Consider the following 18,107-nt stretch of genomic DNA (forward strand, 5'->3'; position numbering starts at 1 on the left):
GGATCACCTTCTAACAATTACAAAATACTCCTTTGGGGGGCACGTGGCTGGCTCAGTTGGCAGAGCATGCAACTCTGAGTCCCACACTGGGTGCAGAGATTACTTAAAAATAAAATCTTAAAAAAGATTCATTTGGTGAATTACTTCCAATAAAATCTCTGATTTTCTTATTTTACAGATCAGTGACAGGGATTTTTATCACTCTATCTCCATAAACCACATTCTCCTCTTGAGAAACACTGACTTTAGAATATAGATTTTATTTTATAACACATGTATAGTAACAACACCACCACCACCAAAAGACATTGAAACACCGGAGACAAGTATCACTCTCCTCCCAAAAGCAAAGTCTGCTGAGAATGAAGTCAATATTCAGGACTAAATTCCCTGAAGAATCTATACATAGTGACATCAGTGTATCAACTTCATTTTTATTAAGAATAATGAATATTGATATTTCCTGCTATACAGCTTTATTTTGTAGGGGGCTGTCCTATATACTGTAGGACATGTTTAGAAGCATTCCTGGTCTTTCCCCACTAAATGACCTTAGCACCCACTCCAGACAGTGTGCCCAATGTCCCCTGGGGGGCAGAATCACCAGTGGTGTAAAATAAACCAGATTTGAATTAATAACCAAACAAACTAACAAATAAGAACAGGCCTACTTTAATGCAGATATAACCTATCAAAAATAGAGGTTTTATTCCTTTTTCATCCACATGTAAAAATTAGAGACAAATCAAGTAGGCACAAACCCTAAGAATCTCTCATTTAAGAAAACACTTCTGGGGCACCTGGATGGCTTAGTTGGTTAAGGGTCCAACTCTTGATTTTGGCTCAGATTATGATCTCACAGCCATGGGATCAACCCCTGTGTTGGGCTTGGTGCTGAGTGTGGATCATGCTTGGGATTCTCTCCCTCCCTCTCTCTCTGCCCCTCCTCCCTTGAGCACTCGCATGCACATGCTTTCTCTCTCAAAATAAAATAAACATTAAAAAATATTAAAAAAAAAACCTTTTATATGTTCGCTTATCCTGAGAGAAAAGAATAGTATTGGCTCTGAAGTGTCATTATGTAGGTTTTATGTCACTGTATCATAGTTAAATTTACATTTTTAAAAATTTTATTCACTTGTTAATTTAATTTTACATAGGCTTCATACCCAACGTGGGGCTTGAACTCACCACCCTGAGATCAAGAGTCACATGCTCTACCAACTGAGCCAGCCAGGCACCCCTCACACAGTTACATTTTAGTGATTTTTTAAAACTCTTTATTCATTTCCAGATAGAACATCAGGGGATCTTTACCACTGTATTCAAACTACTCTATCATTTTAAGGACAAGGGTACCAAAACCAAAATAAAATGGGCAAAGTTGAGATTTTCTGCAATGTTTATACTTGTAGCAAGGCAGGGCCCCAGCAAAAGAGGATTAAGTAAAGGGAGTGGGGGGGGGGGCGGGTAAGGTTTAGTAACAATGGCTCATGATGGGTATGTTCAGTTAGGGATGGATAAGGCTGCTTCGAAATCGACACTCTTCAATTACGTGAATACTAAGGAGAGAAAGAAAGAGACAGAGAGAAAAGAAGAGGTACAGAAAGAACTAGAGAGAGAAAGAGAGACACAATAGGTATACTTTACCATCCCCGGGAATGATGCGGAGGGTAACTGTGTTTCCTGCTTCCTTGATTAGGTTGACAATGTCTGAATGGGACTTGTTGGTGATGGAACATCCATTCACTGCCAGGATCCGGTCTCCCACTTTCAGCTTGCCACATCGGTCAGCGGGACTCCCCTCAATAATCCGACCTATTTTGTGAGGCATAGCCACACATGCATTGCCTGCTTTGATATCGAGTTTTTATTTTTTTTTTAAGTTACGTGGGAATATAGTGAAGGGAGGAGAAAAAGGGTTGAAAAGGGAAAGAGAAGGTTAAGTGTTAATTAATTAAAGCATTAAGCAAATGTTATTAAAGGAGAGCTCTGTGCCGATGGTCAAAACATTGGCAGTACTCAGTGCATCTGTGGAAGGAGCTGCCGCCCCGGAGTGATGGCTCCTAGCTCCTTGCCCCATTCCAAATGAGGGGGAACCCCCAGCTTCCCTCCTCCTTCAATCGGTTACAAAATTTGTGATAGTTAGCAACTTCAAAGACTCTCGAGCGCCCCAAAATAACTCGCCATTGGCTTATTTTGGGTCTACAAATGTGAGACCCAGAGCTGGGATGGATGCTTTACACACTGTGTGTTCGTGTCACTTCACTTTTGCCAGCTATTAAGCTTCTGCCAATGTTTTGTTCTTCCTCCATTTAGAAAAAATAATCCCTAGGTGTCTGGGGAGGCCTAAGAGTCAGCTACCACCAGAAATTCCATCTGAAAACACCTAATGGACAAACACTTAGTCCTTCTGCCTTCTATCCGGAATGATGAAAGCTTTAGAAAAAAGGCATAATGACAAGAGATGAGCCAACAAAAACACCCAACCTTTTATGACCTTTGCTCAATCAGCCTGTCGCGTGCGCTTTCAGGGGAAGGGCCCGAAAGGCTCATTAGCGCTGAAATCCTCCACCTTCCTCACAAAAATCCCCTCAAAGGACAGTGAAACCCTGGTACCTACTCAGGCTAAGGACAGTGATCCGAAGCTGGATTCAGATCCTTCCTCAACCCTTTCCTTTGCTCATTTCCTTTCTCATTATTACTTATTGCACATCTACAACATGAAAACCAGGAAAAGTGCATTTGAAGAGGAAGGTTTCTAGTGCACTGTGAGGCACCCCAGGTCATAACCACGTGCACTGCTAACTTCTAGCGAGGGGTGGGAAACTGACTTTGAGGCCTGGCACAGGGTCTCCAGCTAAATGCATAGTTCCCTATTTTGAGAATTCGTCTTTCTGAGGACTGTGAAGCAAGCTACGCATCTGCGTCACCTTTCGGAAAGGATAAAACGGGCACGGAAGACACTGAAATGGGCTAGGCTCTTCTGTCATAATTTGGACCTTGGGGATACCATGTGGGGGGAAATGCATCCCAATTTGTTTGAATTTCAGCATATCTGCCCACGTCTGTATCACGGCACGTAAGGTCAAGGCCACAGAGCTTTTAATAGGGAAGCAAATGGTTTTTTGGAATCCAACAGGCAGGTATGGAGAGCCTCCGTACTCAAATTCAAGGTCCTCATTAAGTTTAGTGCATCTCCACAAACAACTCGCAGGAGAAAGGTATCAAACAACAGGTAGGAGGACAGCTCTGTAGAGTGGGAAACAGGAGTCTCATGCAAGGTATTAGGGAAAGTTTGACTTGTTTATTGTCAGAGCCAGAGGGAAACAATCAAAGACCAAATTGTGAGAAGACATTCAATAGTCATTTAATAACACATAACCTCCCACCTGACACATCTATTTCGATGGAGAAAAGTAAAACCAAGAATTCTAAAATCCTGAGAAGATCAAGGGGTGCATGGGGAGGATCAAACAATGGGATTTCTTACCCCTCGCTGCCTTGTTCGAGTATTTTTAAATTACACAGAAAAGCCCCCCAGATTAATTTACAAACAAAGCCCCCAAAAACCTTGCCTTGGTGTCCGGTCATCCCTTTGTGACATGCTGCGATAACTTTATTAACGTAGCTCACAGAAGCACTGTTAGTAACGGGCGTTTGTTACTGCAGCCACACATGCATAGACCTGACTGACTCACAGACTCCTAATGAACAGACTTTAGGGAAATGGCTTTTGCAGGAAGCAACGTACAAAGGCTAAATGAAGATAAAGCGAGTGCTACTGGATCCGAAAGCTGAAGGGACAGAGTACCTGGCCTGATCTCGGCCAGCAGTGACCTGGGTCACTGGTCATCGGACTCTTGGGGACAATTCCTTTGCAGATAGAGCAGAGTCCATTTCAAAGCCCACACAGCCCTGCCCCATCTCTCATCCTATTCCTTATTAATGAACAAATGTGCCTGGGAGATAAACACATGACTCTTTATCTAATGAAGATGATGGATCATTTCTGGAGTACATTTTTATCATCCATTCTAATAGGAAATAGATTCATAGGTTACTAGGTTCCTGGACTTATGTGGGTCCTGTCTTTGCTAGTACACCCATCAGTTAACCTTCTCAGAGGGTGACAAGTGCATTTCTCCATACTCTGCTGAAACCCCCAATATCCGGATGAGACAGGTAAATCGGCCCTGCTAGAATTCAAGGGCAGTGAAGACAAATGGCTCTGAACTCAGATCTTAACCAGATCCTTAACCAGACAGGTTAAAAAATATTTAACATTTAAAAATTTCAGATGGGGAAAGAGTAGAGAAAGGACACAGGTAAGGTGGAACGGGCACTGCGTGTAATTATGTTTACTCCTTACACCTGTATTGCTCCCTAGGCATTTCTGTACAACCATAAGCTTAGGCTAAAAACCCTTACGCCTGCTGAGGCTTCTGCTGTTAATGATCTCCTACTCAGGACCTCACAAAAGGCTTTCTTTGACAAAGACTGCCCACTCTACACTGTCGAGGTAGCTCTCCAAGTTTCAGGCAAATATCATCTATGCTTCAAGTTGTTTGTGCGCATGTGGACACGCATTCTGCATGCCGCTGAAAGGTTAAAAAACAAAACAAAACAAAAAAACCCCAAAAGTCCCACCTTCAGGAGGGGAAAAGCTACAAAACACTCTCCACCCCCAATTAAGACTTCAATTACCTGAAGCGAAAAGCATGAAGGCGCTTCTGTTAATGAGACTTTGGCCATCTTTCACTTGCAACGCAACGCACTCGCCGGCATCCCGGGAAGGTCCGGGGTGGCGGACGGGGACACTCACCGAAAGTCGTGCCGGCCTCGGGCCTGCTCACCGAGGACACGATGACGAAGCCGAAGCCCTCGTTCTCGCCGCGCCGGATCTCCACGTCGTAGGGCTGCACGGCCGCGCTCACCACGCCGCTGCCGCCGCCGCCGCCGCTGCCGATGCCGCTGGTGCTGCCGCTGCCCGAGCTCACCGTGTTCAGGGAGTTCTGGCTGCCCTGCGGGGTGCGCTTCTCCTCCGTCAGGGACGCCGGCTGGTTGCTGCTGTGGTGGGAGGAGGCCGGCGAGGGCACCTCGTTCTCGGCTTTGGGGGCTGCGCGACAGAGAGGCCCGGCTCAGCCTCGGGCTGCTGCGCGCGCCCGCCCGCCGGCCGGCCCGCAGGGCAGCGCCGCGGCCCGGAAGGAGGCCGCGGCCCGGCAGGCTCCGGACGCCGGGCTGCTGCAGCGGTGTACACGGCTCTTGCACGGTATCCACCGCCACGTGAAAACACCCCAGGGGACGCCCAGCTCGTGTCACTGACAGCACCTTGCCTATCAGTACCCACTCTCAGGCTCAATTTGGCTGCAAGAGGGGCCCACTCGGAGCTACTGCCGGGGGCACCAATCACAGGAACACGAACACCGGTGCAGGGGTGGCCTGCACCAGGGACGACCGCCACCTTCGCTTCGGAGACCTTGGTGCACGTTCACCTTGTCACTGCCCTCAAAAGTCACATTTCTGCTCCGCCTTCCAAGCAGCTTTGCTTTTTATTTTTCCATCAGGCAGGACCCTGTACCTTGGCCTTGCCATTAAGGTTGCCATATTGTGGGATTCTTGACAACACCTGTCAGAGGTATACTTAGTCTCTCTCCCTGGTTTCCAACTGTCATTGTCTACTCTGATCACACTCCTGGGTACATTAGCCTCCGTTAGGATTCCAGTTTTACTGCTTTATCGGGTGACAGGGTAAAGCACACCTAAATAAGTCACAGTGATAGGTAGGAGCCACTTAGGTTTGATGCTCCCAACAAAATGTGTGTTGGAGTTTTGGGTAAGGCATTTATTTTCGAAGCTTCTCCCTTCATAGATTTCTTTTTATTGTGGGAAAATATCCGTAACGTAAAATTTATCATCTTAACCAGTTTTAAGTATAAAGCTCAGGGGCACGAAGCATTAAGTACAGTCACAATGTTGTGCAACCGTCACCACTATCCGGCTACAGAAACTTTTCATTTGCCACAATTAAAACTCTGTACCCATTAAACGCTAATTAGCCATTTTTCCCTCCACCAACCCCTGGCAATGACCCTGCGACTTTCTGTCTCTATGAATTTGACTACCCTGTGAATTTGAATATAAGTGAATTCATACGATGTTTGTGACTGGCTTATTGTACTCAGTCTCATGTCTCTTAAGAGATTTAACATGGCTTTGACCCAAAGCTAAAAAGCCCAAATATTTAATATTTAAAAACAAATCTGAAACAAACAAAAATCACATTGCTTCTATTACTTTTATTTGGGTCAGTGAAGTCAGAAAGTTTTCATCGCCATCTCCAAAGCCATTTTTAACTGACAGCCTCTGGCTGCATGGAATACCATTTTAAGAAATTCTCCGAGGCCACAGATGAGCTCTTGGAGCATAATCCGTGACTGATTAACACTGTTTTCCCTGGTTTCACCAAGGTAGGACTCTCACACTGGAATCTGATATCTTAATTCTATAATTAATGACATGCCATTTAAATGAGCTATACAAAAAATTTTTAACAAGGTGCCAGTTAATTTTATTTGGCAAGTATTTGTTTCATTCATATTAAAGCTATGAAGAAATGATAGGATTTCATGTCCTACGTCTTCAGTAATTCAAGTGATAGAAGGCCTAATCTGCTTTTTTCTGCATTCCGTCTTCACTATTTCAAGGGGGGGGCTGTAGACACACCCAGGGGAACTACCACCAAGTGTGCTGTCAAGAGGCTGGTGAGTGAATGGAAGGAGACAGACAATGAGCTGTCTCAAAATGGCAGATTCTGATACAGAGGTAAACCATGATTCACAAGAATGGCAAGGAAGGAATGCCAAAATCGGAAGGCAGTTGGAAGAAGGAGGGAATTACTGAGGGTTTCACAGAGAAGGTTTTATTTGAGCTGGGCCAGAAAGGGTTTGTATGTTTGGACAACTCACGTACAGTACCTGAAAGCCTGCAGGCAGGAGGAAGGGGTCAAAGATGGCCTAGCACTGGCCACCTCTACACCTTTCTGATGGAGAAAACAGATCTTGCCTGATTACATATACAGGCAACAACAGAGTAAAGGATCATTCACTTTTTATGAGCTTATCTGGCAGCACAGAACTAATTTTTGTTCTTTCAATTTGAGGCTACAACTCTCCTGACTTTTAGAATGACCTCTTTTGTTGAGAATTAACATTAAATGACGAAGGTGACTAACTTCTGGTCGGCAAGGGGGATGAGCAGAGGTAGTGTATATCTGACTAGTCTTCTTCTAGAAGCTTTTGCTGAACATGCACGAATGGCACATTAAAGTACTTTTGAGTGACAGAAGTTCTGCTGGGTTTGAGAGAAGCAGACCATCTGGAAATTCTGAGCTTAATCACATTTGCAAAGATTTGCTAAAATAGATGCTCGAGGAGGCAGACACAGGAAGGAAGCCTTTTCTGTGCATCAAGTGACAATGCGCTGTCTAAAGGGATGAATGAAAAACATACCTGTAAACACCACTTTGCGCCGCACAGTGAGATTGACGTGGCCTTGCTTGGCAGCTTGTTGCATAAGCTGGACCACAAGCTGGTGTGATTTTCCAATGACCGGTGTCCCATCCACACAGATTAATTCATCCCCAGACCTCAGGCGGCCGTCTGTATCAGCAGCACCCAGTGGTACGATGTGACCAATATAAATCTGTTGAATAAGTGGATGACGGGTGAAACATTAACCTTTTGATTTACTATTATACTGATGGCCTTCACATTGTTGAGAACAATTCAATGTGTTCATTCAGGGCTGCATCCTTGCCATAACCGTTTATTGAGCACCCAGTGGGTACCAGGCATTGTGAAGGTGCTATAACAATTCTTAAACGGTGGAAAAGTAACTTACTTCTTTTTAAAGTTTATTTATATACTTATTTTTAGTAATCTCCATACCCAACATGGGGGTCCAACTCACAAGAGTCAAGAGTCGCATGCTCTTCTGACTCAGCCATCCAGGTGTCCCAAGAGTAACTATTTCTTGTTTGGTTCCTTCCATTTACCTGTGGTCTGGTGATGACTCACTCTTTGTCCTCTTTGCAGAAATAAATCACTTTACCCTGTCATTTCCAAAATCTTTTCTCCTTTTCTGTTTACCTAAGAACCCTCCTTCTAGAAACTCTGGAAATTATAATAGTAATACTACTTTTCTTTAAAGGTCCAGCACTATGCCTAGCAATAGGGAATGCTCAGTAAATACTGTCCAATGAAGAAATGAATCCAGCAAAGCCTGGTTTGATGTCCCATCGCTGTACTTTTTTAGCACCCACATGCAGAGAAGCCTTTATATTTGGGGTCTGGTTGTATTTACCATTCATTAAACCTTAGCTAAAATATTTGTGTTTCCTTGCCTTCTGTAGACAATAATGCTTGTGACTACCTTTACCTAGTACTTAAAGTTTACAAAGAATTTTGACAAAAGACTGATTAAGAATATGGACCCTGAAGTCAGACCCATTCCAGTCCCTCCACTTACTAATGCTATGATCTTGGGCAACTGAATTAACCCTTCTTTGTCTTTATTTGATAATTTGAAAAATGGGGATAAATTCATGAGTTTGATGGAGAAATGAGAGAATGTATATTAAAAGCCATTAGCACAGGCCCTGGCACATAGTATGTACTCAATAAGTGACAGCTATTATTATTATTATTATTATTATTATTAATTATTATCATGAAGAAGTTAACAATATTTATCTTTAGTTCTCTTTTCTCCTTTCAAAATAGTCCTGTGATAGGATACTAAATTTATTTTAAAGACGAGGGACCTGAGGATCAAGAAGGTTAAATGTCTCCTGACCTTTGTTCAGGGTTATTTTTATTAGTTTTTATTAGTTGATGCCTATTATTTTGCTTTTTGTTTTCACTTTCCTTCATGGGGAGCTCCAGATGCTGCTGCTGCCACTTGTTATCATCACAAATACAAACTTTTAAGTAGGGAACTAGTCTCTTTGAATCCAGTGGATGAGCCATACTGTCAGAGATAAGGCAGATCTGTGCTGCACGCAGCTGGGCTCAAATCTTGGTGATCTGCCACGGCTGCCGGTTGGCTCTGGTATCTTAGAAGACAGCACTGGGGGGAAGAGGTAGACAAGAGACTCACAGGTTCTCCTGGTTCATTTCCACCCAGAATCCTAAATCCAAATCCAGTCTCTTTTCTCCAGAGAAAGATGTCCTGTTCCTGGTAATCTGGAACTGGAGAGAAGAAAGAAAGAAGAGGGAGGTTATTTCTATGATAAAAGGAATCCTGCTCTAAAGGTGAACATAGAGGACCAATCCTGATGGTGCTTGAGCAGATGACAGCTTTCCGACACAAGAGTAGGAAGCAAAATAATCCGGATGGATGAAATAATGGAGGACACTGGGCAGAAATCAGTAGGGGGACAGGTCACTGGGCCCTACGTTTTTTCAAAGGACTAATCACTGTTTGATAATTCCTAATCAAGCCCAAGCCATTATCCTGGACTAAGCCAGAAGTCAGTGTTGACCACTGCCCTTGGTATTGTTGTCAGAAAAATTAAGTAAATTAAAATCAGTATGTGTGGGACCACAAAGTGGGTGCCCGTGTCTGAGACGAGAGCTCATGCCAAGTCAGTGACCATTGAAACCGAAGCTCGCTCTGAGAATTTAGAAGTCCTAGTAAGTCATCTGATGTCGTATCAAGTAGAGGATGAAAGAAAGCAGCTTGAGTCAAAGAGTTTTCACTTAAAAAAAAAAAAATCACTTCTTTCTCCCTTTATCAAGATCTGCAATCCAATCATCTGATTTGTTAGGTCATTTTTGCCAAAAGTTACTCTTGAACGTCCTAATATGTCCAGTTTTGCAAAGTTTGCTATGATTTCAGTAGTACTACCCAAAAGTAGCTGGCCTTTGATATTCTCAACATGAATGATGACTACAAAAGTGTTCCGTATCAATTTTCATGTTTTCTCCACTAGAATGACTGCTTTACTCCAGAATTTGCCTATAATATTTTAAAATTATAAGTATTAACTTATTATCCAATAACTTGATATTTTACTCTTAAAACTCATTAATGGTCCAAGCTTTAAAATAGAAAATCTCCTTTATTAAAAGAAAAATAACTTCTGTAAGACAATACCCACTGTATGTGAAAGTGTTCTATACACCACTGTGTTACTTAACGAACGTAATAAAAAATTATTTCTATTTAATTCTTTGTTAGTATTTTAATGTATACAAGTGTATTTTGTGATCTTTAAATGACATATCTTTTATTTAAAGAAAAAAATGGTTTGGTGGCAGTGAATCCTAAAGGAAACTTTCAAATACTGTTCTACATACTTTCTGGCTTGTTTAAGAAGTAGGGTTTTGGGTTGAAGGAGTGCATAGGCCTGAGGGTTTAATTCTCATCTTCAGTTTTGTACAGTGGGGAGGGGAGAATTCAAGTTGGCAAGAGATGTCCCTTTTTAGTGACTCACCCAATCGCTTCGAACGTACAGTCAATGAATACGCCGAGAGAGAAGAAACTAAATGGACAGGTAAGTACCAGTCAGAGAAGTTTGAATCCGATATTTTTGCCTGAGCTCTCTTAATACGATGGGCTTTCGTTGGTGCTTTATGCCCAATGCTTTTTTATTGTAATTGTGGAGGCTAAGCTACAAGCCTCCATGGAATATGCAGTTAAGCTACATCATAGGACTCCCATAAACACAATTTGAGAATGATATTTTCTTGAGCACGCTAAGGTAACAGTATTTTCTTTCTGTTCGAGTAGCTGCCGAAAGGGTATTTGTTCTAATAGCCTCATTGAAACAACAAATTAAATCAGGTTGGGTCTCCGTCTTGGGTTCACTCAAGCAGGAGGATTATTTCCAAAATAGACCATGGGTGCTTTGCAGCCAGCACAGGGTTGCTGGCAGAGTCTGCCTTAAGTCGGCTGAGCCCTTTGTCAACAAGGGAAGGATCTCTGCAGAGACTTCAGCCTACGCCCATTTTTCTCAGCATCACTGAACACAAGAACACTTGCCCCTCCTCCACTAGCACCAAATGTAGCAAGTTTCTGCCTTCATTGACTCATTTAGGTTTGTTACTATGGTATGGGTGGTTGTGGCCAAAAGACTTAGGCTTATCATACAGTTTAGTCCATAGGAAAAAAAGCATTTGTGTCTCTCTGAGAATCAGTGGTAAAATGGCAAATTTGTTGCAAGAGCTTCCTGTTGAAAAGGAAGATGCCCAAAGACACCAAAGACATTGAAGATGCCAGTGATGAGCTACGAAAACACAGACACCAACACGATACATCAACACAGACATGTTACAGAGAAAGTCTTCTGGCACTTTGACTTTGTCATTTTGACCATTACACTCTCCCATCAACCACACTCCACGTAACCAAATAGCTGACTTTGGTGATAAATCAGTCATGAACTGTGTTACAGAATTACAGAATTTCTCTTTTGTGTTCTCGGCTGCCACTTCTGCCCAGGGGCATTGAGGTTTCTAATCCCTGCCCCAAAATGGTTTGCTCTCCTCTTTATTTCAGGCAGATTTTAGAAGAATTAAGTTTTTAGGAGGCAGCAGGGAGGAATTATCTTTCTGATATTGATATCACCCCTCCCTTTTTTTTTTTTTTTTTTCTTGAGTAAGGCTGAATCAAAAAAGAACTAAGAAAACTTTGTCCGGTTTTTCTCCTTTTTAAGCCCTTGCACGGGGGACAATGTCAGCAGTTACCTCCTTTGGTGATGCCAGCGACAACTCAATAAAGCAGTCAAAAGACTTCCTTTGATAATTACAAAGAATGGAGTCACTAGGTTTGCAGAGAAACCTCCTGGTGTCTCCATTACTACAGACACACATTTCCAGACTTGGATAAAATGTGCCCATCACTTTTTATTTCATCTTGTCTTTGGTCTGTGCTTGGTCAACAAGAGTGCCATAACACTTCTATTCATGGCAGTTCTCTTTCTTCCCTCCCTTCTCTGAGTTTTCCCCCAGCCCCCGAGACCAATGGCAACATCAAACAGTATGAATAATAATGGAGAAATAGAAGTTTTCAGTGGATCCTTACTCTGACATTCTCCAAAACTCGTGGAACTGATCTCTCTTTCTCTTTCACCCTTGCTCAATCCCGATGCAGGCGAAGGTGACATAGCTGGAATATTAATTTCACAATTTTGCAAAGCTTAATGTATGTGCTTTCTCTTAGTTCATTTTAATTTAGTTGTGATTGATAAGGAACGTGCAGTTAAGCTTTCACAGTAAAGGTCATGGCTGCTATGGATTTTAAAAGACTAGAATTTGATTCTGTGGGTTTTTTCTTCTTTTTTTTCATGGTGCTTTTCTTGTCAAAAGCTGGTATTTACAGTCGTTCCATGGAGAATTTCACAGAAATAGCATTACCATCCCCGACTGTTCACATTTAATTATACCTTAAAGTACACATTCTCGTATGACTTTGTTTTAATCGTGTCATGAACTTCAGGTTTGTCTAAACCCTGATTTCCTTTTGAAAAAAAAATTAATTTACTTTTGTTACTGCCATGCCACAGCATTTATTTTGAAAAGTATCAGATTCCCAATGGAATTCATTCTTGTAGTAATACCTGTTCAGATGAATTCTAGGCAGTTCAACCAGAGTAGCCTTTTATTTACAGTCAAAAATCATCAGATCTGGCCAAGATCGGAACAAAACACAAATAAGAGCTGTCATAACAGCTCTTAAAATCTGGAAGTACAACCAAGCTCCTTAAACTCACTACAGTAAAGGATCCCTGTGACCAATTCCAACCTGCGAGCATGTTTCTACTGAATAGGACAGGTTTACAACATTGGTACAACAGCTCTGACTTTTTTCTTTCCAAACTATTTTATGAACAGAGACTTGCAAGCTTTAGACTTCCTTTCCTACACACCAGATACTAGCTTGTCTTCCTGAACATTCGCTAGTAACATTGTATCAGTATCATTTTTTAAAACCATGTGAGCAATTGACATGTTACTAGAGAAAATACAAAGCAGGCCATTTTAAAGGACTTCCATACTTGACTTTGTTTTTAATTAAACATTTAAGCCCTTCAAAGGGATTTATTAACACATCCGCAACTCAGATTGATTCATTTTTGACACTGGTGTTTTGACAGATGGCCCTATCAGGAATACACTGCTTTGTACAGCATTTAGACCACGTGAAGGAATCTGATCAGAGACTGTGTAAATCTTCACCCTGTCCTTCAGAATAAAATGAAACAGAAGAAAAATTTATCTTCCAAATAAAAAGGATAACATGGGTCCAATGAAAGTGTTATTCCTGACTTCAAGTTCCCCGTTTTTCTTGGAGAATTTTGTTCATTTTAATATGTTTTGGGGGGAGGGGCAGGGAATCACATCTAACAAGGCTACATGCTGTATTTTTTTTTTTTCCTCTGAAAGACAAGATAAAAAACAATCTACGGTAATGGGAGAAATGGATCTGGGATAAAGCAAAACACTGATTAAAAGACAAGATTGATGTAGGTTCATTTGCAGGTACTGTGAAAAGAAGAAAATCTGTGACAGACACTGAATAATTATCATGGGGGGTGGGGAGTCTCATCATTACTCTCATTGAGTGGTGAGGAAGAAATCCATGTGTATCTTAACATCAATTAAGTTGTTACGATCACTCAATTATGGAGCCTCCAATCACCCAAAAAGAAATTGATTCTCATTTATACTGCTAGATCCTAGTCCTTAGATGTTATAGAAAGCAGAGACAAAACTGGCACCATTCCAAATATTTCGGTCTGACAGCCGCCTGAATAATTTCGATGCTTAAGTAAGCTAGCTGGCTGTGTGGTAAGAGTACATATTTTACTTTTTTTTTTTTTTTCCTGGTAAAAACTTTCTGGGAAATTTGATGAGACACTAAATTCTTAAGAAACGTTGCTTCCCCCAAGGTGAACACGGAATTTGATCTGGTGTCTCCTATTAAATGGGTACATTAGTCGTCTGTCAATCTGCCATGCCCCAGCAGCACTGCAGAACACGACTTCTTTCATCACCAAAAGATTCGTCCATGAGAAATTCAGTCATAAATGTGTACTGTATGGAGGAAAGCAGGTGCGTGGTCAATAAAGCAATATCTCAACATCAGCCGAAGGTGGGCCATTGATTGGAGGAGCCACATGGTTAGAGGGAAGTGTGAAGAGAATGTGAAACTATTCCTCTTTGGAAAACATTTGTTCGATGAAATCACTACAACGAGTGAGAAGACAGAGCGAGGACAGACCCCGGGTTCATACGTACCAACTAATGCTTACAAGGGATGTTCCAAATGGAACTTCATTTCCTCTGGCCTGGCCTCAGGATCTGGATACTCTAGGGGGTCTTTCTAGACCAGGGACTAAATAAATTCCTTCTCAGATTATCTGGCTTTTGTCAGCATGCGGAACCCTTAGCCAAAACGGCTTATTTCGTATCCCACACTATTGTAAGAACGCAATGCTATTTCTCCCTTGACGAAGGAAAGACTAGAGTGACCCTGAAGGACTTCCAAAATTTGGTAATCGTCAAGACTCCAGACTTGCCTTGTGTCCCCTAACTGCTGAATTTCACCCAGGAGTGTGGCCAACTATCCTTCTCAGATGGGGATGCTGGCCTCCCCCGCCCTGTTTTGTTTGGGTCACAGAGGAATCACTCCAGCCAGCAGAGGAAAGGCTTCAGAGCCAAGTGTGAGTGGGTGGGCAAGAGGCTGGAGCCTTGGGGGCTTTGCCCGAGAAGCAACCACAGGTGTGGCTATCAACAAAACTTGTCTGGGGCTGGAGGGGGTTGGGGGGGGGGGTGTCAGTCACAAAGAGGATGGACAGAATGAGTCTCTCCTCTCCTCCAATTTTAATCAGACCCTTCCCCAGACTATGCCTCCTCTCTCATTAAACATTCGCGCCCACCCCACAGCCCGATGGGAAAACGCTCCTGTTGACTCCTTCCGGGCTGCTGCATCCTGACCAGTCATCCTCACGAGAAAATGTCACTAAGAGCAACTTCCAAAACAGGGGGTCAGTCTGTATCCTCTAAGATTAGGGCGCCTTAGGGGCTTTCACTGATAATGGCAGGATCAATGATTATTATGTTTCGTGAACAGTGTTTGGAATCATTTCATAATGAAAAGAAATAAAACACAAAGGCACTATTAAGGGCATTAAGAGCCAAAAAGTGACGATGGATGCCGTCACCAGTTCACATTTATCGAAAAGGTGAAGCCAAAGGAACACGCTTGACCACAGTATAAATAATTAAAGCACAAACCACTCACTGTGGGTTTTTTTCCCCTTCCTTTTTTAAGGGGAATGTTTAAAAAGGCTGGTAATGGTAAAAAAAAAAAAAAAATTACCAGTATTCTTAAAAACTAGGAGACCGCTAAGAGAGCATTTAATTTCTTCTCATTACTCCTGCAATCCAAACCAATCGTATTTACGTTCTATGGTACATCAGAGCTGTTTCTTAAGAACAAGGCCACGGTCTCTACATGGGCAAGAGTTAAGGAGGCAGCAGCTCTCACCTGCCACTTCTTCTAAGTGAAGGGAAAAATAAATCCATTTTTATCCAAGCCCTTTATTTGACCACCATCCATATCAAGCCCTCCCCAAACTACACACATAATGGATCCTCCATGAACACCCAGCAGATTCTATCACTACTCCGAGAAGCTTTCGCCTCTCACCTTGATTTACCTCTACTCTGTGTACACACTGAAAATCTATTTTCAAGAAGCCTCAGGAGACGATTGAAGCCTTGGGGAGGGGGCTCGGGAAGACAGGGGCCAGGGTGCTACTCACGTCGGTTTTCATACATGCTCCTGGACTGGGCCCAGATTTTAAAAGGATCTGGTTTTTTCTGCCCAGAGCTGTCGGTTTGATCTGGAGTTGGGGCCTCTGCAGGTGGGTACTCGGGGAGCACCTGTGTGCTGTGGCTTGGGGAGGCCGTGTGCAGGCTCCGGTGGCTGGAAACACTGTGCTGAGAACTATTCTGGCTGTCTTTTCTTTCCAGTGGTTGCTGAAAGCAAGCGAGTGAGAGAAGCAAGAAGAGAATTGTTATTGGCTCTCTGAGTGGGTGTTTCCATCAGCTTGTTTTTGTTCAGCATGTCTGCGCACACATATGTAAATACGTCAACAACATTTGGGTTTCCATCTTTCTCCAGCTAGTGCTGCATGCAGATAAATCCCCAGGTGATTGGCAGACAGAGAGAGGGGCGGGCCAGATGGGAAGACATAATCACAAACCATATTGCTCTCTGGGCTGGAGCAGAAAACAAATCCAATTTCCATCATAGGTTCCCAGCTAAGACCCTGGGTGCATGTTTTACAAGATGTATCAGTTTAGCGTCCTCATTTTTGTGGCTGCTGTTTTAGAAGGTCCCAGGGCAAGCCGTGAAGTGGGGAGACCTCAGGATATTGTGGTAACTATCTAGGTGAGGGAGGATGATGGCTTGGACCAGGGTAATGTGGCAGAGATGGGGACGAGTAGGTTGTATGCAAGGTGTGAGAGAAGGGAATCAAGGACGGCTTCAAAGTTGAGGGTCTGATCCAACTGCAAGACTCAAGTAGCCTCTTAATGATATGGCGGCGATAAGGGGGAAGATTATTTGGGTCTGTGCAGTTAGAAGTAAGAGTTCGGTTCTGGGCTTGTAAATTTGAGCTATGAGACGTCCATCTGGACGTGTCCTATAAGCAACTGGATCCATGACTCTGAAATTCAGGGGAGAGATACGAGATGTATCACTTCAACATCAGCAATTTTTGGACAAAATCTGTGACACAAAATACCATGAGGGATTTAAATGTAAGGCTATAACAGCCAGAGTAAATACAATCAGGGCTAAAAATGTTCCTGGGGACTTCCCATTTTGCATCTTTCAATAATAAAATGCCCCACTTTTACCTTTTGCCATTAGTTCTTCAACACTGTAAGGAAGAGATCAGACCTTTTAAAAAATCATGCCTTGCATTATATGTGCACTGGTACTTATAAGCATATAAGTAGTTATCATATGAAGAGCTTCCATAATTCTTAGCTACTCAATTTTGTAGGAGTCACCTTTCACCTCTTCACCTCCTGACACTGCTGTTGCTTAAAAAACCAAGATCAGACTTTCTACATGGGTTGACCTCAGGAGGTCAGCCTTGTTAGATCTGCAGCCTGTCCAAAGTCCAAGCAGCATTCAAAAGGAAAGAGTTTCATTAAATTTCAATACAATAAGCAGGTTTCTGTGCTTTAAAACCTGCTCAGCAAAAGACCCTTCCCATTTTATGAAATGCTCTTTGTTTGGATGGTGATTGAATAGAGAGCAAAACCTAGTGGGAAGAAAAATACCTGGCAGGAAATGAAATCACTTCAGTTCTTATTTCCTTGAATAAAAGATGGTGGTAAGCCCCGGTGTTCAGTTTCCCCCATTCAAAATACAAATTCTGGAATCCTGCCTCTCACTTAATAGGTGCTATGTCCCTATACTTATCTGCTTAAAAGCACCGTAAAGGGGCAGAGGACAGGAAGGGGTATCTCTGTCCTCTCTTATGGGACCTGTATAGCTTGTGCTAGTTAATTGGTTTCCTAAGATCTTTTGACCCAGAGCATTTCAGTTCCCTAAAGTCCCATGTAGCATCACCATCTTCCCCTTGGTCTTACAATCAACCCTATCAAAACCTTCCTCCCTCTCTCCCCAGGTATCTGTCACCTTTCATTCCCCATCTTCATGGAAATGTTCAAGTTCCCTTTCATCTCAGTCTCAGGTCCCTTTACGCCCTCCCCTTTGAGTCTTCGCTTCGATATCGGTATCTGAAGAAAGTCCCAGAAAGGCAGAAACTTCATCTACCCTTGACTATTACAGATTACAGGTCTCAATATGGATTTTGGCAAGGATTCAAAGGTGAGGAGATGGGCATGTATTTGATGAAGGCAAGACAGAGCACTTAAAATTATATCTGGTGTGCCTGCGGGAGAAATTTGAGGCCCACGTTCTACACTAGCAAAGAGGTCTTGGTAAATAAAACCCTGAGAGGCTCAGTTCACTCAGACTCCGGGGGACAACGTACATACTCTGGTGAAGGCGACAGG

At 42.8% G+C, this 18,107-nt stretch overlaps 1 protein-coding gene and 1 non-coding gene across 10 annotated transcripts in view; both read right to left on the minus strand.

The window, feature by feature from the left end:
- MAGI1 (membrane associated guanylate kinase, WW and PDZ domain containing 1) overlaps positions 1–18,107 on the minus strand; it is a 631,452-nt gene that overhangs the window by 17,876 nt on the left and 595,469 nt on the right. For 3 of the 9 annotated variants that reach the window (XM_042929912.1, XM_042929910.1, XM_042929916.1), the window contains exons 14-18: positions 15,833–16,049; positions 9,160–9,251; positions 7,512–7,704; positions 4,826–5,119; positions 1,651–1,854 (exon numbers count right to left, since the gene is read on the minus strand). In XM_042929912.1, the coding sequence (XP_042785846.1) occupies positions 1,651–1,854; positions 4,826–5,119; positions 7,512–7,704; positions 9,160–9,251; positions 15,833–16,049 (1,000 nt within the window). Of the gene's footprint in view, positions 1–1,650; positions 1,855–4,825; positions 5,120–7,511; positions 7,705–9,159; positions 9,252–12,087; positions 12,172–15,832; positions 16,050–18,107 lie in introns of all 9 variants that reach the window. The other 6 variants (XM_042929918.1, XM_042929919.1, XM_042929917.1 and 3 more) reach the window with 4 other exon arrangements.
- TRNAK-CUU lies at positions 1,167–1,239 on the minus strand. The gene has a single exon. It is a non-coding gene; the product is annotated as a tRNA-Lys (tRNA).

Source organism: Panthera leo, chromosome A2, assembly GCF_018350215.1.
Source record: "Panthera leo isolate Ple1 chromosome A2, P.leo_Ple1_pat1.1, whole genome shotgun sequence".
NCBI lineage: Eukaryota > Metazoa > Chordata > Mammalia > Carnivora > Felidae > Panthera > Panthera leo.